This window comes from Carettochelys insculpta, chromosome 9, assembly GCF_033958435.1.
Source record: "Carettochelys insculpta isolate YL-2023 chromosome 9, ASM3395843v1, whole genome shotgun sequence".
Taxonomy (NCBI): Eukaryota; Metazoa; Chordata; order Testudines; family Carettochelyidae; genus Carettochelys; species Carettochelys insculpta.
The window spans coordinates 21770240-21796327 of NC_134145.1; the positions used below are offsets into that span (position 1 = coordinate 21770240).

Consider the following 26088-nt stretch of genomic DNA (forward strand, 5'->3'; position numbering starts at 1 on the left):
GAAAAATCCTGGGGTAGAAGGGTAGACGTGGTGCTTTACCTGAGCTGAGAGAAAAATCTCAGGGTATGTCTACACTTACCAGGCGAATGGGTCAATCTCCCAGAGTTCAATTTCACATGTCTGATAAAGATACGCTAAATCAATCTCTCTGGGGTCTGTAGTCAACAGCCTGAACTCCTGCTCTCACGAGAAGTAAGGGAGGTCGACAGGAGAAGCACTCTCATCAACCTCCCTCAGTGTGGACAGAAGTTACACTTGACTGCAGATACATCGATTCCAGCTATGCAATTGCTGTAGCTAGAATTGCATATCTGCAGTCGACTGTAAGGTGTAGTGTCGACCATGGCTCAGCCTTTATAATTTGTCACGGTAGAGAAGAATGCACAAGCTGAATGTAGCCATGTCAGACACAAGAGAAACAAGGGTAGGTGTATGATGAAAATAAACAGCTATGCTTGATTACTCAGCAAATTGCTTGAACTTCATATTAATTTTGGCTTATATAAACACATTATACCTTAATTTTGATATATGGAAGCATGGAATCACAAATTCAGGAGAGGCATGCAATCTTTCAATATTTTGCCTCAAAATGCAATTCTCTCACTATTAATGGTAGATCTGCATATTGATTATTGAATATTTTATTACAATTCATTAACACTTCTCGTTTTCATTTAATCACTACTTTCCTGCATATAAATAAATTTCCTGAGTATAAATTAGATTTTCATTGTAGAGTGTACTTTATATTTACATTGTAAGTGAACACACTAAAAGTTTTGTGTTCTGTATACTAAGAGTATTGTTTTTTTAAATATCTGTTGGCTGAGTGAATTGGCTAAATAAGGAAAAGCAAATATCAAATTATGGTGGCTACATACTGCCTTGTGGGCACTACAATTTCAGAAACAAATCAAGGGAACTTACTTGAAGAGAAAACAGAGGATTGAAAATTTGGTGAGTAAGAAGAATAATTAGAAAATTCTTTTTCTTCTCCAGGCTTGTGAAAGGCAAAAAAGTTGCCCTTCATTTTAAATATACATATTTCTGTAAACAGTTATCTGCCTTCTGATATTACAACATTGTTTTTCTTCTTTTCCTCCATCAAGTACTGGAACAGCATGAAGCTTCAGATTTGAAGTACTGGGCTCCTCAAAAACTTACCACCCAGCTGTTGAACAGCATATCATGTACGTAATGCCAAGCTTACATAAAACGTTGCATCATATAAGTAGTATGTCTTTCAAAATATCAGTGCTAAATAGTAGCAGGGTGATGCAAAGACCATTTTCACTACTCTCACAGCAAAACAGCTAATAGAAAGCTTTGTTGGAAGGGCCTTGCATTACTTTGGGTCTTACATTGCCCATTCCACTGGCCTGGTCAGTCAGTCAGACTTGCCAAATGTAAAGTCTCTAAACCCAACAATGTCAATGATCATGGCAGCTACACTTTGTGCAGTAACTGAGGTTCTTTGAGATTTCTCCCCCTGTGAGTGTTGCACTGTAGGTGTTAGTGTGCCCTGGTGTCACTGATCAGAGACTATTGATAGCAATGCCTGGTCAGAATGCGCATTAAGGACCTCATGTTCTATTGGCATTCATGCATCCCGCCCTCCATTTCCTTCTCAACCATGAATGTCCTCTATAGAACTTCAGAAAAGGGTGAGAAGGGTGGGTAATGGAGCACCCATGGGGAGGGGAGACCTCTCAAAGAACCTCAGTTACAACATAAGAGAAGTAACCTCTTTTTCATTGAGTGGTGTCCCTGTGACTGTAGAACAGTACCTCATTAAGGAAGGTTGGATTCCAGAGTTGGTTGAACAGTGGAGAATAGTACTGTCAGCCCTACTACTGCATCTGGTTTGGAATCTCATAATGTTTTCTTAATGTGTGTACTGATGCCCGGGTTGTAGCCTCATGTATTGAAGCGACTGGAACATAGGTAAATTGCAGTTGTGGTGGAAATGGCATAGTGAGCACTGTGAGATCAGGGGCACCATCTATAGTGGGACACGGAATTTAACCAATAATTTCTGCATCAAGCCATAACTTCTGTTTGAGCTATTGCATTTGTTTTAGGATGACATCCAGCTCTCCTGCTCCTAGGGATGGAAGTCCAGAATGCCACTTCTAGATCTGGTGGGGATGGGGTGGTATCTACATCATTTGTATGGAGCAAGTAAATATATCTGAAATAGCTGAAGTTTCATGTCTTTCAAGCAGCTGGAATAGAAAATGAGCTTTCCATCGCCACCTTCAGTGCTCTTCTACTCAAGAGTTTCTTCTTGCTCAATCCTTATCTTCCTCTCCAACAAATATCTCCAGCACTTTTGTGTGTTGGTGGTTCATAACTTTCTAATTTAGCCGCACATCCAACTGATAGACAGAGGTTCATTATTTTTCTTCAGGATTCATAACAGCAATACTGGCATTGATCAAAGCCTCACTGGTTAACATGGTGAAGATGTGGAAAGTGTTCTTTGCAACTATAAAACCAGAAGGATTTATTTAAAAAAAAAACTGAATAAAAAATAAAAATACTACTTCACTTTTACAGAAAGCCTTTCATCAGTGTATTAAAGGGGCTTACAAAGAAAGGTCATTATCTTCCACTTTAAAGATGGGGACATTGATGCATAGAGAGGTCTAAGAGAACAACAAGAAGTCCTGTGGCACCTTATAGACTAACAGAGGTCTAATCTGAACTTGCGCAAGGTCATCAGCTAATCCAGAGGCAGAGAACCCTGGTCTCCTGATTCCAGTCCAGGACTCAGCTATGTCACTGTGCTTCCTATGGAAATGAAAGTTGATGTTCTGCTGCATTTGTTTTAAGGATCCTCACTTCTCAGTGTTGTGTGGTGTTTACAAGACTTGTCATTGTCATTCTTGCTTACAACAATATATCTGAGTCAATAAAGTAACTCTAGCCATTTTTACCAAATCACTTCTCAGAGAGCAACTGTACTTCAAGAGAATGCAGTTTTATCATCTTTTGATTCACTTTACTATGTTGCACATAGAGCCCTCCAGTGCAATGAGATCTTGCTTTTATTTCAGAAATTATATCTACAAACAGACTACAGAAGATCATATATCAGTATTAGTGCCACGGGAATTTATCTTTAGTCTCACATTTGAATAAATCAATGTTACTGTAATCTATTCGAGTAGACCATTATTATGATTTTAGTTTTTATTAGGTTATTTGAAATGTATGTTTTGTTTACTTTATCAATTACAATTGAATTAGCATTTGTAGATTAAAGATCTTCAGGCTGCCTGTCATAAAAGTTTAACCCTGTACTGTAGACAAAATCAAAAATGTGCCAGTATGAATCAATAGGAGAAAGTAAAATCCCACCTCACTTGACCTGTCAAAAATCTTTTTCCTGTTCCAGAGCTCAAGACAAATCAAACTTTATTTTGAGATTTTGAAATGTGGTGATAAATCCTACGCAAACATATTCAGTTCCTATTTTTATGCAATTTTGTCATCTGGGTTTTTAGATGAGGTTTAAAGCACAAGCGCAGGGAATCTCATAAAAAACTTGTGATCAAGTAGAGTTGTGTGAATAGCTGATTATTCAGTTCAGTAGCCAAAGTGAAAAATCAGAACAATATTTTGTTTTGGGTAAATCAGAAATGAAAACAAAGTGAATTTTTTGGTAAACTGAAAAAGTAAAATAAATATTTTTCTAGTGAAATGAAACATTTTGTTTAACTTAAAGCTCTGTATTTCATTACCAATATTTTTTTAATTTGTAAAAATTTAATTATGTTAAAGTCAAATTTGAAATGAAAATTATTTTGAATCGACAAATATAAACATTTCATTTATGAAATGTTGAAAAAACATTTTCATAATTTTATTCTTTTTTTTTCTCCAACTGAAACAATTAGCAAATTGTCAACAAATTTGCTAAATATTTTGGCAGGGTTAGGATTATTCTATCGGGGTTCCCAGCCCAATTAAATTAATTCAGGAGATGATGTCCTATGTGTTAAATGGCATATCTCATGATACACACATTCATCAGTGCTCTAGAATCTTCAGTGTCTGATTACTGGATGTCAAGTGGAATTTGAGGTATTGGTATTGACAGATGAAGCTCTAAATGGTCTAAGACCTGATTGACTGAGAGACTGTTTCTTTCCCTGCCCCGCATGCTCCCGCTGAGACTAGTGTGGTGCTTGCTCTGGAGATCCCTTGACTGACAAAAGGGAATTTCCCAGGAGATTTTTTGTGAAGTATTTTAACACTCCTTACCTTGGCACTAACTTGCTGAACTTGTTAACCTTCAGAGTGTAAAGTATCTTTCTGAAAAAACACTTGTGAAGGGTAAATGGGTTGGTGTTAGAGTGACACTTATAAGGGGTACAATTTGTCTTACAACTTTAATGTTTGCTGTTTTTTTTTTTTTGGTGGTTGGAGTTTGTGACAGCCTTCTGCCCCCTCCTCCCCCAGCTTTTTTTTTTAAATGGACTCTATTTTGAATGGAGGCCAGAGGTCTAGAGCTTTGTAAAGACAACTTCTCATTGTGTTTGGATCACAGTAAATGAAACAGCCAGGAGATTCAAAAGCAAAGTTATCTCAGATATAGATATTCTTAGGTCTTTTTCAGACTAACCTAATACTGAATTTTGTTTTTTAAATTCATTCAGTACTTATTTAGAGTCTAAACTTCATTGTGGGGAATGAAAGAGTTTCTACTGACTTCAGGAGGAAGTGAATTGGGCTCTAACATTTCTTGTGAGTGACTTCAGTCAGGCCTATCAATAATCTGCTCAGTGCTCTGCTGAACTGTCTTTGAAAACCGACATTTATCAGTTGTGTTACAGCAGGGAATTGGCTTTACCAGCAGAACACGAAATAGATTTTTCATCTTCCAGAGATGATACTTGCAGAGGCAATATTGGAAAACACAGCAATGTGGGAGTCAAAAATATGACTTTCTTGCAAACAGAAAGGTTCTGCAATGTTCAGAATTACTACCTTTGCAAATGTTCAGTATCTGCAGCATCTCTATAAATAACACTTTACAAAACCACTGTGCATCTTTAGACTTAACATAAACACATACTAACAAATACTTAAGCAGTAAGAGACAATAGGGTAGTGCATTTCTGGGTGATTAAAATAAGCCTCCGGTCATGTTCTAACTGAAGCAAGAGACAGAAGGCACTGACTTTATTTTCCTGAAATGTACTGCCTGTTGTGTCTGACTACTATCATAAAACTGAGTTCATACATAAAAATAAGGGAATCAGTCAGATCCATGCATTTAATGGATATTACTGACATCAAATCAGGAGTCTCCAGTTGAGTTCAGACTCTGTAACGTGTATTAGAAACAGTACTGCAACACTGCTTGCAAAATAACTAAACAACATGTCTTGCACAAAATAGGGCTTTTGTGTATAACAGGGAAGGGACAAAAGGTGAACCTTTGGGAGCAGGATTTGGGGGACTCTCAAGAGAAGATAATCTTCTCTGTTACTTTCCTACTATTAGTGCTAAATCTCAGTTGCACCACATTAAAAAGACGCTATGCAGTATCTCTGAGCAGAGCCATCCTTACTCATAGGCAGAATATGTATAGGACACCTGAAAGTTTGGTTCTTAATATCCGTCTGCCTGACTCTTCCTAACCCTGTTCTGTGACTCTGCTTCCTCTGGAGAAGATCTAGTTAAGAGTGAAAAATCCTCCCGGCCTATTAGCAGAACACTGAACCTGTGAAATAGCCATTCAAGTGATAAAGATGCCATATAACAGGCATATGCCAACCCCAGGAATATGCTGTCTATTTCTGAATTTACTGTGCAAGTCTATAGGACCTTAGTTTAAAATTTGCTTTAAAAATTTTCTTAGTGTGTTGCTGAAGATTATAAAATTAAACCTTTAAAAATAAAAATTTCTTCCCTCTCCCTGCCTCCACGGGGCTGCCTGCAGGGGCACATGTTTAATAGTATTGTGTAGGGCTCCCTAAATGCTAAGGACATCCCTGCCTTTGAGTATGGAATTCATGACCATTCTGTGAGGTTGCTGAGGCAAGGGAACAGCCAACTGTCCTAGAGTGGAACAAATTTACAGAAGAGCAGTTGGCCAGTCAGAAATGTTTTGACAAGTAGTTTTCTATGAAGAATGCTTATTATTATTCTGTGATAAATCCCATAATTAATGTGAAGTTCAAGTTGAAAAAACAAGCACTTAAAAGTCAGGAAATCCCAAAAGCTAAGGTGAACATTCATTCTGTTCCCTTGTGCACATACATTAAACAGACAGTAGCAATTAGGGGGAAGTGAGAGCTCAGTGGCCTGAGTATTGGCCTGATAAACCCAGGGTTGTGAGCCCTATCATTGAAGGGGACATTTAGGGATCTGGGGCCAACAGATTGAAAAAAAGAAAAAATGATGGTGCTTGGTCCTTCCTAGAGGGCAGGCAACTGGACTCAATGACCTCCTGAGGTCCCTTCCCATTCTATGAGATGTGTATCTCCATGTATTTATTTAAACTTAAATTTGCCCCAATATTTTTTGGGGGGGATTTCTTTCTTTTTGTAAAAATAAACTTTTATATAAACCTAAGATTGGTAAACCAGTTTTTGAATTAAAATATTTCAACGAAAGCACCTTTTTGAAATAAATGAAGATGCCCTGGAAGTGCAGGATATTCATGCTAGGTACCTTTAAACATCTAGAAATTAAACTGACTAAAAACAAATATGAAAACCACTTTTTTGATTTTTCAGTGTGCAATATGAGAGATGCAAGATAGACCCAATTCTCAATTGGTGTAAAGCATCCTTGCTCCACTAACTTCAGTGGAGAGATGGCAACTAACACAAGTTGAGGTTCTGTTCCTCAGACCAAAAATGATGGAACTTGTTTGTTTTTTCTTCCATCTTTTGGTTGAAAAGATGGCCTTTGTTCAAAAAGAAGTTGTCTAACTATTGTCAAGATAAAAATATTCCCATTTTTGGTGATTTTTTTCTGTCTGTCTTAGGTCCTTGTGTAACTTCCATTACTCTAGTGCCATGCTTTAGTGTAATCTTTCCCTTCTGATTGTTGCAGGGAATATTGGGCTTTTCTTATCTCATCTAATACTAGCAGAGGATTCTTTCAATGTTTCATTTGATTACTGGGCCATTCTGTTAATGACCAGAAAGTCTGTTTTTTACTGAAAAGGAACTTTAAGAATCGCCTAAAAAGAGAGAGTGCCAAGGTCTCTTTTATATTCAAATTCTACACCTTAACACGTAGTTTGAACTGGGACGCCAATTACCTAGCCTATTATAAGGACTCTTTTACATACTTTGTTTTCTCTGACTCTTGACTTCCCTCATCCTACCACCCCTCTTCTCTTCTGATTTTCCCACCTTGATTAAAGTTTTTCTGATTTCTCAACCTTGATAACTATTTTTGGTTCTCTGTGCCTGAAATATTGAATCTCTTCGGTATGGCTATGGTCTGAAGAAGTGGGTCTATACCACGAAAGCTCACCACCTAATAAATTATTTTGTTAGTCTTTAAAGTGCTACTGGACTGCTTTTTTGCTTTGGTTTTGGGGAGAGAGGAGGCTTTACATCCCCTGTGCTCTATAGAAATTGTGATGATGGCTTGTTCTGATAGCTCCTTCCTTCTGAGTAGGGAGACAGGATTCTCAGGACTCTCAAGCTGCTGGGACTGTTTCATTCAGTGATTCTGACTGGCACGCTCAACTTGGTCCCCACACTATGTTTGACACCCAGGCACTGAATTTAGTAGGGAGCACTCCCATATTCAATGCATTCTCATTGAGATTTATCAAGTATTCCTCAGCTGTGCTGAAACATCTGATCTGTTTGCAGGTGAGTGCGGGTTGAAGTGGAAAAACTGAAAAGACTCTGGAGACTGGATTAGGAATGAAAGAATAGGTTCCCAATCAAAAATCAGGCTCACGATAACCATATCTATCTATAAGATACACTGATTGCATATTTTAAATGCTTCTTTAGACTTTAATGGACGCACTGGTAGCAGCACTGCTCTGTGTATCTTGTTTCTTCATAATAACTTTCCTACCATAAACAGATTGAAAATTATTATTACATCAAACTCTGTTGATGCCTCTGCTTATGGCTTATTATAATATGCAGAACAGCATTAAACCATGTATAAAATATATAATAAATATGTGAAGGCTCCTTACTTTCTCTCTCCTTTGTACCACTCAAAGACTGGAGCAGGAACTCCCGCACTTTCGCATCTTATCAATCCATTACCTCCTAGCATCACTCCACTGGATTTAAGTTCCTGAATTGTAGGAGCAACTGGAAAAAAAATTGGAGACAATATTAAAGAAAAATCACTACAGAGTTATATTTTCATTTCTCCTAAAGGATGGTTGAAGTTCCTTTCATGACTGATGGATCAACATTACATTTTTCTCTTTAATTTTTGTGTCAGGACTAGTCACATTTATCTACCTTTCCCTAATTGGATATGGGAGAAGCTATCCATGAAAGCAGAATATTATATTCGGCCTTTATTTAGCTGTGTCTCTCAGACAACAAACATATAAGCATATAATATGAACATATGACTTATTCAGAAACATTTTAATTGCTTACCCAAGCCAATATATATCCTATAAATATAACTATTTTTAAGGGACTCATCCAAAACCCATTGAAAACTAAAAGGACCATGCCAGGCTCTAAATGCATATGAAGAGAGAGACTAAGACCCACAGGCTTTCCTAAGATTTTCAGCTGTTAAAGGCATTCAGGATTAAATCGAAGAATGGAACATGTGGACTATACATACTAAAAGTAGAACTCACTTTCACATCTATAATAATTAGGGTTTTTTGTATATAATAAACTTGATTTTTCCCATAATTCACTATATTCGCAAATGTTACAGCTGATTCTACTCTTTTGTAGCTCTTTTTTGCACAAAAGAGACATTTTAAAGTTTAATATTTCAGTTTACAGCAACATATAAAAGACAGATAAGTGATTGGTAATTTCTCAAATTTTCAGGAAACTCCAACCTTAAAAAGCATAAAATTGCACAGGAAAGAGTTTAACAAAGGAAAATCATGAATAGATAAGCAATTGCCTTCATATTAGATTTTTTTATATTTGCATAGCATGTTATGATGCATATAAATTATATTTAAAAATAGAAAACAAAACATAGAACTTATAAATAAAACTCCATAATTTCTTCAAAGCAATTTTCCAGATGTTGCTTTATACTAGTTATATATATGTGAAATGACTCCCCCATTTCATTCGTTTTCATAATCACAGTCATCTTTAAGTTTGTCATTTTAAGAGGCCATAATCTTTTATGACAGCTGACTACTGCAAAGAAACAAACAGCTATATTAAACAGAAGGTTCATGAGGAAGTTCTTTACATAGGCTGATCAGTATTGTAATGCTATTTATGTGCCAATAGGGACATTATTCAGTACAAACAAAAATATGTAAATCTTGTGAAAAGTACACAAAGTAGAATTATGATATAATAAAATGAAATCATAGAACCATAGAATAATAGGGCTGGAAGGGACCTCAGGAGGTCATCAAGTCCAGCCCCCTACTTTCAGCAAGATCAATCTCAACTAACTCATCCCAGCCATGACCTTGTCAAGCTGGGACTTAAAAACCTCTAGGGATGGAGATTCCACCACCTCCCTAGGCAATGTATTCCAGTGCTTCACCACCCTCCTGGGTGAAGTAGAGTTGAAGGCTGATATTAAAATCACCCACAGTCTTCTCTTCTGTAAATTAAACAAGCCCAAATCCCTCATAGGTCATATGCTCCAGCCCTCTAATAATTTTCACAGGCCTCTGCTCCAGCACATCCACATCCTTTCTATACTGGGGGGCCCAAAACTGGACACAATATTCCAGATGTGGCCTCACCAGTGCCAAATAGAGGGGAGCAACCACTTCTCTAGATCTGCTGGAAATGCTTCTCCTAATGCACACCAATGTGCTGTTAGCCTTCTTGGCTACAAAGGTACACTGTTTACTTATATCCAGCCTTTCATGCACCATAATCCCTAGGCCCCTGTCCTCTGCACTGCTGCTTAGCCAGTCGGTCCCCAGCCTATAATTATGCTTGGGATTCTTTCATCCCAGGTGCAGCTTCTACACTTCTCCTTGTTGAACTGCATCAGATTTCTTTTGGTCCAATCCTCCAATTTATCCAGGTCACTCTGGATCCTCTCTCTACCCTCCAAAACTTATTGCCAATGGAAAGCATGATGCAGCTATTATTGAAGCCACTGGAAGTGCGTCCACTGACTTCAGTGACAATTGTACTGAGTCCCTGTCAAAGGTTTTGGAGTGTGCATTTGAAACCTGTGAGGGGTTGTGTCACTGTCCTGTAAGCCAATACTTTGCGGCTGCAGCTTCCAGGCTGAGATGCTCCCAGATTGTTTTGTCCTAGACAGTCCTGGTTCAGCAGCTCTGACCCTAGCAGCCTGTCTATGCCCTACTATGACTTCCATCAGCCTCAGTGACAACTAGCAAGGGGACTCCAAAACACTCCTAGTCCTGCATTCTCCCCAAACCAACATCCAGCCTTCTCTTGTCCAGCTCAAAGAAATAATAAGGTTAATTATGCCTTTAAAGAGACAAAAGTGCAATACCACTTATTAACCTGACTGAGACAAATATACCTTCCCTTTGAAATGCAGCACTATGTTTGTTTATAGTAAAAATAAAACACATTTGTTAACAATAGCACATAGCTGAAGTGATACCAAGGAAGAGGAATAAAGTTAGAAAGACCTACAAGCCAACAAAGGAGAAAATGCACAGCTAAAAGTTTAAAGGGTAATCTAGCAAGGTACAGGCTTTATTCCAAATAATTTCTCTCACCACTCTTCCGTCCATCCAGCCATGGCTGACTTTCCTTCCATCAGGAACTTCCACAGAAGCTCAAGGTACTTGATTTCTTTATCTGCTTAAGTGAAATATCTTTTCCTAAGCAGATTTCTCATCTATACTCAGTTCTCAGCAGCATCAACCCGTCTCCCCCATTGAAGGGCCCATTTTTCTCAGGCTTCAGGAGCTCTGTTCTCTTGCATGTCTGTCCAGTGGCCTTCTACCCCCACTTGTCTTTTCCAAACCTCAATGGCCTTATTTCAAGGGGCTTTTCCCTACCTACCAGCTTCCCATCCCCCAATGTAAATGGAGATTCCATTTTTTTCATTTCATACTTTCTTTACATTAGAGACAGGTAAACACCTGTGACATTGCTACCTCCCTGGAAAATAACTGTTCTCCCTCTGTTTGAGAGCAAATGCAGAAAGCCTAATATCAATGCATTGCCATAATTCCTCATAGAACATTAATACATACCTTATACAAATATATCAATCACTCACATGCCATAGACTTTCAGAAAACATCTCATTCAATAGAACTGGTAATATAATAATACTGTATATAATCAGTTGAGACAATTGGTCATCATTTGAGGTTCAGACTCCATCCCTGTCTTTATAGGCCAGATAAAATTTCTTTTCGCTGCTGAACACCCTCTCCTCCTCCTCTTTTTAGCATGATAGATTTATTTGCCTACAATGCAAATGGGTTTTCATTGTGTCTGCCTGAAGACTGGGTTATTCAGAGAAGTAAGTATGCATTCCTTTGTCTAGGACAGACCATTTGCCCACTTCCTCAACATACCCGGTTTAAATACATTTTAGTTACCTTTTTAGAATATATCCATTATTCTTAATACACTGTATGCATACATCATGCAAGAAAAAAAAAGGTCAGTAGATTTCAAACCATATCTACATGTCACCTTTTATTTACAGATATCATGACACCATGTGTGAAGTATGGTGAACATATCAGGCCTGACAAGAACTGCTAACACAGAGTAGTGAACCGGAAATGGGCCTCTGTGTCACAATCCCATACATTGTCTCATGTCTTTGGACGTGAAAGGTAGTTAGACACTGTAGTTTGACAGCATGGTGAATTTAAAATACAGGAATGGGAAGAGCAAATTGGTTCTGCTAATGACTCTGTTACTGACTTCCTGTGCAATTTTGGACACAATTTGTCTGAGCTTCCATTTACCAAAATATTAACTATTAATTATTATTCCAGAGATCTGAGAGAGCTCGTCCAATTTTATATTAAGTCTGGAAAGAGAAAACTTGCATGCTAAGAATATAAGGATGTAGCTCTACATCTAATAAAAACACAGAGCAGAGTAAAACGTTAGATTAGATTGATCAGAATGTATTATTTTCCATACCAATACGTAGCACACTATGAATGGCTTCAGAGGTCACCAGAACACCTTTTCTCGTTTTAATTTCAGCAGCCATAACCGCTCTCACCAGCTGTCTGTTTTACTTGATAACAGGGTCTGAATGAATCAGTCCATTCACTTTAATTGGTAGTGACAAGATTTTCAACTGTGCAATAAAAAAGGCATTCTCCATTTACATGCACTATTACCATGATTTAAAATCAGTGCCACCTTTATACTGAAAAGAATACTAATTTGTGTAGTGAAAACTAGAAAACTTTTCTCCAAAATGTAGCCAGTAGACCCGGATGGGACGAGAATCTGTAGAGTGTGTGCTGAAAGGTGCAGTCTGAGACTGGGGGCAAATGCTACCTTTGTGCTGCCCTGATTTTGGGCTAGCAAGGAACTGAAATAGCTCCTGGCATAAGTTAAAGCAGTTTTCAGCGTGACTATTTTTGGAAGCTGTACCAGGGCCTCTCCGATTTGCCCTGCAGTTTAGAATTCCTGAAGCACGGAACACTATGAACATAGTCTCTTCCTCCTCTAATTTGCCTCCTTCCCCAGGCCAAGGCATCTAAAGTGGTGCAGCTTAGATCTGTTTACATAAGGCCTATGCTGCAGTTTTGCAGCAGAAATTTGTCCAGGACTGTTGCATGCCCTATAAAAACCCTATATACCAGCACAGAGTATGTAAGGGCTCTAGCGGGGGAGTCAGAATCCAGATCAAGTTCTAGATTGATGTTAAACTCTGAGTTTCATTTCACTGACACTCAAACATATGAAAACAGTTTAAAAATGCCATCTGCATTGAAGGCAGGTATAAGAGGCAGGTAAAGGCAATGCCTTCCCAAACCACCAGGCTGGCCCCAGCCACAATCCATTCCCGTGCCCCCGCCACCCCCATTCAGCATACCTCCTCAAGTCTCCTGGGGCTAGCAGGGCTTCAACCCTGCTCTGCCAGCCCTGCCTATGCATAGGGGATCCAGGGAAGGCTGGGACCATGTGCTGCCTGTGCTCTGGAGGGGCTGGATTGCACTCTGCAGGTGCTACAGAGGGGCTGTGTCATGGGCTGCCCATGCTCGGGGGGCGGGACAGGTCACTGCATGGGAAAGGCTGCAGGCGGCCCATGTGGCTACACATTGTTCTTGATTGGAGGTGGGTGAGCTGCTCTTATACTGGGAGAAGGGCTTGACTCCCGGGAGTGGGCAAGGGTAGTGGAGGGGGAGTGTTGAGTGGAAAGGACAGGGCTTCACCCATGACCCATGAACATTTTGCCTAATGTCCCTTAGTTACACACAATGCAGACATCTACCTCCTCAGTTGAGCACCACCACCTGTTTTTGAACATTTTTTCTTCTTAATCACTTTTGTATTGAAATCAATTGTGAATGCCTTTCTTGTAATTCTGATTCTCTGAAGCTGCCACCTTACAGGATTCTCACCCCTCCTGGGGGAACTTTCAGAGATCAACATTCATAACGACATAACCTTGTGACCACAGGGGTTTGCTTGTGCTCTAGGCTGCTACCACTTCAATCAAGTGTAAAAACAAAAAACCTTTAGCAACTAAGGTGTTCCACTAAGCTCATGTGGAGGAGTTAAACTAGGAGTTAAAATCCTGCTGGTATTTTTAGAGATCCATTTCCTGTTTTTTTCTTGTTTAATTCACTTTTTCTTCTCGTGCACTTTTCCTGATGCCTATTGAATCTTCCCAGAGGCCGTTTCTACACAGGCCACTTTCTTCGAAAGTGGCATGGTATTACATGGCCCAAAATAAGCTAATGAGGCACGGATGCAAATTCCCCGTGCCTCATTAGTATACGGTCACGTAATTTGGAGTCCGGAAGATCGTTCTTCCGGACTCCAAAACGCTGTTTAGAAGCGCAGCCCCCGGGGGGTCTTCCGGAAGGAAGTTCTTCTTCTGGAGGCCCCTTCACAAAAATTTTCAGGAAGAAGGGGCCTCTGGAAGAAGGACTTCCTTCCAGAAAACCCCCCGGTGGCTGCACTTCTACATGGCGTTTTGGAGTCTGGAAGAACGATCTTCTGGACTCCAAATCACGTGACTGTATGCTAATGAGGTGCAGGGAATTTACATCCGTGCCTCATTCGCATATTCTGGGCCGTGTATTACCATGGCCTGTCTAGAAACGGCCAGAAAGCCATCCCTCTTTCTCTCTCCTTTGGGAAAGTCCAGCTACCCCTAGTCTGCATCTAACTATGACGTAAAATTAATACATAATAAATTTGAATATTTAATCTCGATATTATGAATTTGAATAAAGTGTCCACAAAGCTTCTTGAAATTTGACCCACCTTTCCTCTGTGTCGAATCTCTGTTTCTCCATTGCCCTGTGCCTGTTCAACACTGTGAGCACTGCATTGTGGGTACCTATACCACAGTGCTTGAGCCCTGGTTGCTTGTGAGTGTTTCATGTTGGAATCCCAGAATACCAAGCACTATTCCAGAATTCAGTGCATCACTAACCACGTGAAAAAAGAACTGGCAAGCGTGCCATTTTCTGATGCAGCAATCCTGAGCAAGCATGGATCCACAAACGCTCCAACTAATAGCATAGATCATTTCAGCAACCACAGCGTCTGTCAAGCAATTTGTCCTTCAATTCCAAAGCTCAATGATGCTTGTCTATCCTGGTGGTGGTGGGGTGCTGCTGCTGCTGATGGTGATGATGAGGATGGTGTTTTGAAACAGCAATTGTGCCAACCGCAGTCCAAAAATGCAGAGCTGGTGGCTGCCATGACTGCATTGATGGCAGTGGAACAGCGTTTTTGGACTCGAGAGACCAGTACGCAGTGGTGGGATTACATCGTTTTCGAGTCCTGGGACGACCGGCAGTGGGTGCAGGACTTTCGCATGCACAAGTCCACTTTTATGGAACATTGTGATGTGCTGGTGACCGCCCTGAAGCACAGCAACACCAAAATGAGGCAGGCTTTAATGGTACAGAAGCAAGTAGCAATTGCACTATGGAAGTCTGCAACCCCCAACAGTTACTGGTCAGTGGCAGATCAGTTCAGGGTGGGCAGATCTATAGTGGGGTCTGTGGTGATGGAGGTGGACCATGCACTCTGTTGGTGTCTCCTCTGGAAGACTGTGACCCTGGGAGATGTACAGGCCGTAGTGGATGGCTTTGCTGTCCAGGGCTTTCCTAACTGCGATAGAGCAATAGATAGCATGCAGATCCCCATCATGGCCCCATCCCACCTGGCCTCAGAGTATATTAATCGAAAGGGGCACTTCTCCATGGTCATGCAGGGGTTGGTAGATGACAAAGGTAATTTTATTGACATCAACGTTGGCTGGTCAGGGAGGGTTCATGACATGTGCATATTGCAAAATTTGGGACTGTATCAAAAGCTCCTGGATGGGACTTTTTTCCCTGATTGGAAAATCAGGACTGGCAATTGTTATATTGGGCAATCCTGCTTACACTCTCCTTCCCTGCCTGATGAAACCCTACACAGGAGCCCTGGACCCCAGCAAGGAAAACTTTAATTACAGATTGGGAAAGTGCAGAATGATCACAGAATGTGCCTTTGGAGATTTGGAAGTGAAGTTCGGATGTTTAATGACCTGTTTGAATGTTTCTGAATCTAATGTCCCCACTGTTATTACAGTGTGATCTATTTTGCACAACATATGTGAATCAAGGTGAGAGATTTTCCCATCTATCTCGAATTCTGAAGTGCAAGCAATGGGCAGGGCTTACTCACAGCTGTCTACGCAGCCATCCACCAGTAGCCACGCTCAGGCTGTAGCAATCAGGGATGCTTTAAAAAATAGCTTTATGACTGATCTGTAAAACACATGCTACCTATGTATGTCTCTGCCATAATGCCAATAAATTAACCGTGCCGTAATGAATGAATGCTCTTTTTTGGTTGGAGGGGGTTAAGATAATAAACAGAACGTGCTGTGCCTTCAGCACCCCACTTGGTTCCCTCAGCCGTGCATCTGCTGCTGACAAGGGAGTTTCACTGCTCAGCTGTGCCTTCAGCAGCACTCACTCACCCCACAACTGCCCGGTTTCCTCAGATCACTATCTGGTTGCCTGGCATGGCAAGGTGTGCTACTGTGGAAGCTGCAACGAGTCAGGCCTGCCCAATAATCTTGTGAACAAAATACAACAGTGCCTGGATGAGGCCTTCAAGGAGATCTCCAAAAGAGAGAAGCACTCCATCCCAAGAAACATTAACATGTTGTTCTGAGGGGCACAGAAGCACATCTAGCAAACCTGTGCCTATTCAAAACTCTATGGCCGTTTCTACACAGGCTACTTTCTTCGAAAGTGGCCTGGTAATAGGCAGCCCAAAATATGCTAATGAGGCATGGATGCAAATTCCCCATACTTCATTAGCATAACGTCACATGATTTGGAGTCCGGAAGACCGTTCTCCCTGAAAATTTTTGGGAATACATCCCAGTGGTCATTCCAAAAAGGCAAGTAACCTATTGCAATAAGTATAATTATCATAGATTGTGTTAGTTATAATTCTCTTTTTTAGTGAAGAAAGAAGCAAAATAAGCATTAAACAGTAGAGTTTTCTTGATGTTGTCCATTATTAGCTCTTATTCCCTGCTAAGGAGAGGGCCTACACTTTCCTTTGTCTTTCTCTTTGCAGTTATAGAATCTCTTCTTATTGCCTTTTATGTCCTTTGCTGGGTGAAACTAATTTTGTGCTTTTGCCGTTCTGATTTTGTCCTTACATAACTGTACTATTCTTTTGTACTTATCCCTATGTAAGGCCAACTGACCCAGGCCATCTGCAGGAAGAAATAAACCTGCGACCTTAGGGGGATAAAGCCCTGTCCTCTACCATATGAGCTGAAAAATCAGCTGGCCCCCAGCCAAGGCTATAGAGCAGAGACTTCATTCTCCCTTGTCAGTGGTCTCAGGGCCTCTAGGGTTATACTCAGCAATTTGTCCATGATTCTTTTTTGATTTTCAGGTCATTAAAGAGCTCCTGAGGCAACCATATTGATCTCTTGCTATTATTTCTATCTTTCTTTCACATCAGGATAGTTTGCTGTTGTGCCTGTAATATTGTCTCTCTGAGAAACTGCCAGCTTTCCTGAACACATTTTTCCCTTAGACTTTCTTCCAACAGGATCTGACCTACCAAGTCTCTAAGTCTGAAAAAACCTCAAATTTTAACCATCTATGGTCCTGGAGATTGTCTGCTGTCTTGAACAATTCTGTGGCTCTAATTCTTCTATCACAAGGAAAAAAAAAAAGACTAACTGAATAGGTAATACTTTCATTACAGTAAATGAAAACAATAAAAATAAGTTCTATTCCACAAGGATTAATTTAAATATTAGTCGTACTCTGATATATGACTAATATTTAGATGAAGTAACAATATGAAGAAAATACAGTTTCTACATCACTTGTATATGCATCAATACAAGCATATAGCTTTTGTGACTCAAATGTCTAGAACTATCCTTCCTCTCCCTTAGATCATGATTCAGGTACATCCTTACTCATCAAAGCATGGGAACATGCGCTCAACTTTTTAACCTGTACATAAGTGAATAAAATTTCCAAAGAACTTATATATGCAATTAAATTCCGGCGCTCATGCAAATGCTTTGCTGAAGGAGGACATGCTTAAAAACTTTGCAGAATTAAGCCCTTATTAACGTTTGAGTTTTTCACTAAAGCAGAGTAGCTAAGAGAAGTTAGACTGTTCAGCACTGATTGATTCATAAGGAATCCAACACATAGGGTGCATCTACACTTGTACTCTTCTTTTGAAAAATGTATGCAAATGAAGTAAATTGAAAATGCAAATGAGGTACAAATTTGTATATCTGACACCTTTATTTAATGGTTAGAAGGATTCTTTCAAAGATGGGGTTTACCTTTGAAAGAGCAGTGTCTACACTGGTTTTCTTCTTTCGAAAGAAGATATTTTGAAATAAGAATATGCAAATAGTGTCCAATATGCGAATTTGTATCTCATTTGCATTTTTGATTTATCTCATTTGCATACCTCTTTCAAAAGAGGAATGCAAGTGTAGACACACCCATAGTTGCGTACCGGTACAACAGAGATAGTTAAGTGGAGGTAGTCAGCATTGGCTGGTACAACCAGCATTAAGCATTCAGAAAGTGAAATGAAATAGCAACAACAGGTTTACAGGACTGGCAAAGGTGACCATCTGTCCCATTTTCACTAGGACAGTCCTGTATTTTAGGTGGGAGTACAGGCTTTTTTTTAAAAAAAAAAGGCTAATTGTCCTATATACTCCCCCTGCTGAGCTGCCCTTTCCTCAAGTCAGTGCAGCTGCAGGTAAAGTCAATCAGGAGCTGGCAGGACAGAATGTTCAACATGTACTGACTGGCCAGTACAGGTAGCAGTTGGAGAGAAAGCCAGGACCCTGAGGTAAAGCGGGGTATGTTGAGGGGTAGGGTAGTGTGTTTTGTCTCCTCTTCTAAGATTTTAAGGGGAACCTGGTGCCCCAGCAGTGCTGGGCAGCCGCTTCCTGGGGCAGCTACCCCTGCAACTGGGAAGACCACTATGGGGAAGTAGCCCAATCCCCACTACAGGACCAACTCCCGTGTAGTTGCCATCTCCCCTACCCACCACAAGGCAGCCTCCCCTGCAGCTAGGGAGCTCCCACAGCCCAGGAGTTCTCCTGTGGGGCAGCAGCCCCACTGCTGGTGCCCCAAGGTGTGGTCCTCAGGAAGGTCCCCTGTGAGGCAGCAGCCCCATTCCCGGTGTCCAGAGGCACAGGGCAGCATTCCTGCAGCATTCTGGAGCCTGGTGGCATGGGGCAATTGGCAAACCACCTCATCTTCTGCAGTGCAACCACCCCTGCAACTGGGAAGCTCCCCCATGGGGTGGCAGTCCCGTTCCAGCGCCCGGTGGCATGGGGCAGCCAGGGAGCTGCATTTGCTTCACACCCACAGCTAGGGAGCTGCCCTCTCACTCCAAAGTGTCCTGTATTTGGCATAGGGAAATATGGTTACCCTAGGACTGGCCCTTTGATAGGCCAAACTTGTAACATGAGTAAGTAAGGATGGAGGATTTTATAATTTTTTTATTGCCATGTGTTTTGCAATTGCTTGATTTGTGCAGGTATTACTAAATAGAAGACAAAACTTTACAGCAACCATCACTATCACATATTTTGATGATGCCTTTACTTGGAGGAGGGGTTGGAGGAATGAGAATATTTTTAGTCTGCATGGGCTATTTCAATTATATTATATAGGAATAATGATATTACCGGTACAAATAGAATTTAATAATGTCCACTAATTCAGAATGAAGCCAATTTAAAAACAATTCAGAGACTAACATTTATAAATATGAACTGCATATCATATTTTGGGAAAATGCCATTACATGCTAATTTTATGGCTATATGTAGTGGGGCCAAATTCTGTACTGACCTCCTGCTGTGTAATCCTCTTGAAAATTAATCTCTGACAATGGTAGTCCATTGGGTTAAAGGCAGGCAGAACTCGACTATGTGCCTCTCACTAAGTACATGTAATCAGTGATGCCTCTGATGGTGTGGTTGATATGGGGCTCTTTCACCAGCACATCTACTAATATAACAAATGCCATCATGTGCCAGCAATGCCCCACTGCAATTTACATTGGCCAAACTGGACAGTCTCTATGTAAAAGAATAAATGGACATAAATCAGACATCAGGAATGGTAACATACAAAAACCTGTAGGAGAACACTTCAATCTCCCTGGACACTCAGTAACAAATTTAAAAGTAGCAGTCCTACGACAAAATTTTTTCAAAAATAAAATGGAGAGAAATCTCTGAGCTGTAATTCATTTGCAAATTTGACTTCATCAACCAAGGATTAAACAGAGACTGGGAGTGGTTGGCCCCTTACAAAAGCAGTTTCTTTGCTCTTGATGTTCACGCCTCCACATTACAATCTAACAATGGGCTACATCCCCCCTGACTGATCTGACTTGTTTTCTCCTCTCTTGCTGTATACTACTGATAATGGGCCATTTCCACCCTGACTGAACAGACTTTGTCAACTCTGGCCCTCCCCTTTTTTTAAGATCCCCCCTTTAAATCCTCCTCTGAACTCCCCCCCCCCCCCAGACTCATGCATTTGACGAAGAGGGTCTTTGCCCACGAAAGATTAGACATAAGATTCTGTCTCTCACATACAAAATGGAAACTGGGTTAGGAGAAACTTATTCTTGTTGCTATTCCGAAGATTTTCAGTATGTTTTTAAATGCATAATTTAATAAAAAAATACAAAGAATGGGTAGAACAATGCACAAAGTACACAGGCATTTAGACAGAGACAGAAAATGTGCAAAAATTCTAGCTAGAACAGGTTTTGTCTTTTAACATTTTAATGAGCTTTGGGACTTTTATGCATATTAGTTATGTTGCCCTAATTACTCATTATAATTCTAATGTGCATTTTATATTTAATTACAATGCTTATAAAGATTTGTTATGGCCAGTAAATTATTATAACTAGCATGAGCATAATGATTATGAGCAGAATTTATTAACTTTTATACTAGCATTCTGTGGCAGTAACTAACTTCCAATCTCACATGTGTGATTAACCACACTGCATGATTAAACAAACATTTTTGTGGGATTAATTGTAAATATCAAAAAGTATCTCTTTCACCTTGCCAATATTCATCAAATTTGAGTTTCTTTTGCATTTTCTTTTGTTAAGCAAATTATTCTCTAACCTTTCAAAAGAAAGATATTTTTCTTACAAGGGACCAGGTTTTCTAAAGTTCATTGAAACAGCAACTCAGACATCCGAAGTTTTAAAATCTTTGGAATGTCTTAATATGAAAATCACAAAGGTCTTTATAGCTCATAATAAATGTAATTTATAGGCTATCCTCAGCCATACACAGTAAAAATCAATCTCTTCATGGAGACAAACAAATCTTTACAAAATATTTCAATTTGTTTAGGACAAAGTGCTTTTGTCAAAATACAATGCATTTCTCTTCATCTATATCATTTATATTAGAGAAAGAAAAATAATTAGTTTATGTTACCATAGAATATTTGCTATCAGAAGTGTATTCTTGTAAAGATTTACTAAGTCTTAAAAGTGAGGGTACAATTCCTGATATTCTTTCATTGGCCAAAAAACAGCAGTCCTAACTCTCTGTCACAGGCCCTCGGTGACAGATCTGTTCTTTCCTATAGACAATCACCTAACCTCAGGAAAATTCTCACTAGGAATCACATGCCACACCGCAGAAATACTAATCCTGGAACTTTTCCTTGCAACAAACCCCATTGCCAACTCTGTCCACATATTTACACGGGAGACACGATCACTAGACCTAATCACATCAGTCACACAATCAGGAGTTCAGAGTCCTGCACTTCCATCATGTGCCAGCAGTGCCCTTCTGCTATGTATACTGGACAAACTGGATAGTAACAAAGAGGAAGCCGTGCTAGTCTATACACTATCAAAAGAAAAAGCAGTCAAGTAGCACTTTAAAGACTAGCAAAATAGTTTATTAGGTGAGCTTTCGTGGGACAGACCAACTTCTTCAGACCATAGCCAGACCAGACCAGACTCAATATTTAAGGCACAGAGAACCAAAAACAGTAAGCAAGGAGGACAAATCAGAAAAAGATAATTAAGGCGAGCAAATCAGAGAGTGGAGGGGTGAGGGGAGAAGGTCAAGAATTAGATTGAGCCAAGTATGCAGACAAGTCCCTATAGTGACTCAGAAAGTTCCCATCACGATTTAAACCATGTGTTAATGTGCCGAATTTGAATATAAAAGCCAGTTCAGATGTTTCTCTTTCCAAAACGGAGGGATAATTCCTTTTCTGTAACACACATACCTTTAGGTCATTGACAGAATGCCCCATTCCATTAAAATGTTGGCTAACTGGTTTGTGGATCTGGAGTGTTTTGATGTCTGTTTTGTGCCCATTGACCCTTTGTCTAAGGGAGTTAGAAGTCTGTCCAATATACAAAGCACCTGGGCATTGTTGGCACATGATGACATATGTGATGTTAGTAAAGGAGCATGAGAAAGTGCCCGTGATTCTGTGAGTAACCTGGTTAGGTCCAGTGATGGTATTTCTAGAGAAGATATGTGGACAAAGCTGGCAGCGGGCTTTGCTGCAGGGAAAGGTTCCAGGACTGGTATTCCTGGGGTATAGACTGTGGCTGTTAGTGAAGATCCTCATGAGGTTGGGAGGTTGTCTGTAGGAGAGAACAGGCACGTCACCCAGGGCCTTCTGGAGTGTAGCATCCTGATTAAGGATAGGTTGTAGGTCTTTAATAATTCGTTGCAGTGGTCTGAGTTGGGGGCTGTAGGTGATGACCAGTGGTGTTCTGTTCTTGGCTTTTTTGGGCCGATCTTGGAGTAGCTGGTCTCTGGGTATGCGTCTGGCCCTGTCGATTTGTTTTTTTACTTCTCCTAGTGGGTAATTCAGGTTTATGAATATTTGATAAAGTTCTTGTAGTTTTTGGTCTCTGTCAGTTGGATCAGAGCAAATGCGACTGTACCTAAGAGCTTGACTGCAAACAATGGATCTAGTCACGTGTGCAGGATGGAATCTAGAAGGGTGTAGATAAGTATAGCGATCAGTAGGTTTTTGGTACAGTGTGGTACTCATCAGGCCATCCTTGATTAGTACTGTAGTGTCCAGGAAATGTATCTCTTGCATGTTGTAATCGAGGCATAAGTTGATGGTGGGGTGTAGATTGTTAAAGTCTCTGTGGAATTCCTCTAGAGCCTCTGTACCATGGGTCCAAATCATAAAGATGTCATCAACGTATCTTAAGTAGAGGAGTGGTAATAGGGGACGAGAGCTGAGGAATCGTTGTTCCAGGTCAGCCATAAATATATTAGCATATTGTGGGGCCATGCGGGTGCCCATAGCAGTTCCACTAATCTGGAGGTATAAATTGTCCCCAAAACAGAAATAATTGTGTGTGAGAACAAAGTTACAGAGGTCAGACACCAGATTGGCTGTGGTGGCATCAGGGATGGTATTCCTGATTGCTTGTAATCTGTCTTTATGTGGAATATTAGTGTACAGAGCCTCTACATCCATTGTGGCAAGGATGGCGTTATCAGGAACGTTTCCGATGTTTTGTAATTTCCTCAGGAAGTCGGTGGTATCTCGGATATAGCTGGGAGCGTTGATGGCATAGGGTTTGAGTAGGGAGTCCACGTAACTGGATAGTCCGGTGGTAAGGGTGACAATACCTGAAATGATAGGGTGTCCAGGGTTTCCAGGTTTGTGGATTTTGGGAAGTAAACAGAATAATCCAGGCTGCGGCTCAGATGGTGTGTCTGAGTTAATGAGGTCCCGAGTAGCAGCAGGGCGTTCCTTCAGTAGTTGTTGTAATTTCCTTTGGAATTCCAAAGTGGGATCAGCAGAGAGAGGTCTGTAAAATGTGGTGTTGGAGAGTTGTCTGGCTGCCTCCTGTTCATAGTCTGACCTATTCAGGATGACAACGGCACCCCCTTTGTCAGCTGGTTTGATTATGATGTCTGGGTTATTTTTGAGAGACTTTCTGAGTCACTATAGGGGCTTGTCTGCATACTTGGCTCAATCTAATTCTTGACCTTCCCTCCCACCCCTCCACTCTCTGATTTGCTCACCTTGATTATCTTTTTCTGATTTGTCCTCCTTGCTTACTGTTTTTGGTTCTCTGTGCCTTAAATATTGAGTCTGTTCTGGTCTGGCTATGGTCTGAAGAAGTGGGTCTGTCCCACAAAAGCTCACCTAATAAACCATTTTGCTAGTCTTTAAAGTGCTACTTGACTGCTTTTTGTTTTGGACAAACTGGACAATCACTTTGCCAAAGAATAAATGGACACAAATCAGATGTTACGAATCTGAATATACATAAACCTGTCGGTGAGCATTTCAGTGTAGCAGGTCACAGCATCCAAAACTTAAAAAGTGTGGTTTCTAAAACAAAGAGACTAACACCATATTACAAAGGGAGACATATGATTTGGAGTTCATTCTCAAGTTTGATACTTATCCCCTTGGTCTCAAAGATATCAATTACCTTACACATTATAAGGACAGTATCCCCACCTTTGACTTTTGTAGTGATCCCAGTCAGCCCACTTAACAGACACTTGCAGAAATGATTTTTCTTCCTCCTTCGTCCCTCCCCACCATTTGTCCTATCTATCTGATTTGTCAGGTTTTATTTAATTTTTTTCTATCTTTCTGTTGAATTTGTTTATCTTTGTTCTTTATCTTTGTTATCAGGATCTTTCCAGATCTGAAGAAGTAGGTCTGTCTCATGAAAGCTCATCACCTAATAAATTATACTGTTATGTCTTTAAAGTGCTACAGGACTGCCATTTTTTTTGTCATACTAAGTAGCACTCACACTGCCTTTTTCAATTTCCATATCAACATGAGATTCTGTCCTTTGCCCTTCAAACAGACAAACCCCCTGCAGAATCAAAAGTGGTTCTTGAGTAAGGGAAGAAGTAAGGTAATAAAACTGAAAACCTGATGTTTTATTCCAAGAAAAATAAGACATAGCTTCAGTGGGTGACTATTCCAGTGAGACAAATACCATTGAAGTCAGAGGGCTAAACAACTACAAAACTTATTTCAGATAGATTATCAGGAAGAAATTAAACCGCCTGGAATGTTATTAAATACAGTGAGAACTCACTCTCTCGAGGTCAGAATTTGCTTTCTAACCATTGCATTTCATAAAGTTGAACCTCTCTAATCCAGAACTCTCTTGCCTGGGTAACATCAGTCTGGGTAATATATGTCATATGGCATGATTTTAGTTAGCCGAACGACCACTTAACATGGGTGTAGCCAAGATTCCTGTGGTCCCATAAAGTTTCTTTATTGACACCAGTCCTAGGTCTCAGTGTTCTGTGCTGTTATTTAGCTGTAATTTACCAGTAAATGTCTTCTAAAAGCCCAGGAAATGGTGGAAGTGTTGTTAATGCTGCCAGACAATACTGACCTCCCACATTCTGGCAAATTCTCTGATACATCACCAGCTACGTCCAGAGGTTGTCAGACTAGAGAGGTTTAACCTGTATATGTTTTCTGAATATATGTGATCTATGCCTTTCATGATGATAGACAAGATCTCTACCTCAGTGATTTTTCTCCACATTCAGAGTATAGATTTACTTTCTCAAAATCAGTGACTTTATACTTCTGTTAAACTGACCACCCCCAAACTAACTGTGGGACTGCTTTGAGCACAATTACAAATATCCCTTCTGAGTCACACAGTCAAGTTTTAAATTTTGGATGACATACATATTTTAGAATATTCAAAAATTCCCTATCTCTCATGGCTGTGTAATAACATACCTTAAAATCAATGATTGAACTTGCTTACAGATTTAGTGTTTTCTCAATATATAAACCCCCTAGTACTTAAAAGAAAACATTAAAAATACAATGTTATTATTATGATAAAGCAACTGAAAATAAATGCTAACTTTCATACAGGAAAAACACTAAAACCAATAACAAAAACAACACTATGCACGGTGAAATCTTTTTTAGAAAAGATCCCTTTAAAATTATCCATGTTATGGGGGCAATAGGTTATTTTGTGCAGTCTTGTGTTTTAAATGAAATGGATCTCACACAATTTACAAAAAATGGTATTCATTTCAGGACAATATTAGAAGTCATGTAAGGAGGAAAACGGATCATTCTAAAGTAGTAATATATATAAAGGTATACCTTATAAAGGTACACACACACACACACTCTTATCACCAGACAACAATGTAACGATAATCTCCTACATTCTTTTTCTTTAT

At 40.0% G+C, this 26088-nt stretch overlaps 1 protein-coding gene across 1 annotated transcript in view; it reads right to left on the reverse strand.

Moving 5' to 3' along the window:
- Positions 1–26088, reverse strand: part of NEGR1 (neuronal growth regulator 1) — a 557496-nt gene that overhangs the window by 109986 nt on the left and 421422 nt on the right. Inside the window, exon 5 of the mRNA XM_075002303.1 lies at positions 8195–8315. Within this exon, the coding sequence (XP_074858404.1) occupies positions 8195–8315 (121 nt within the window). The remainder of the gene's footprint in view (positions 1–8194; positions 8316–26088) is intronic.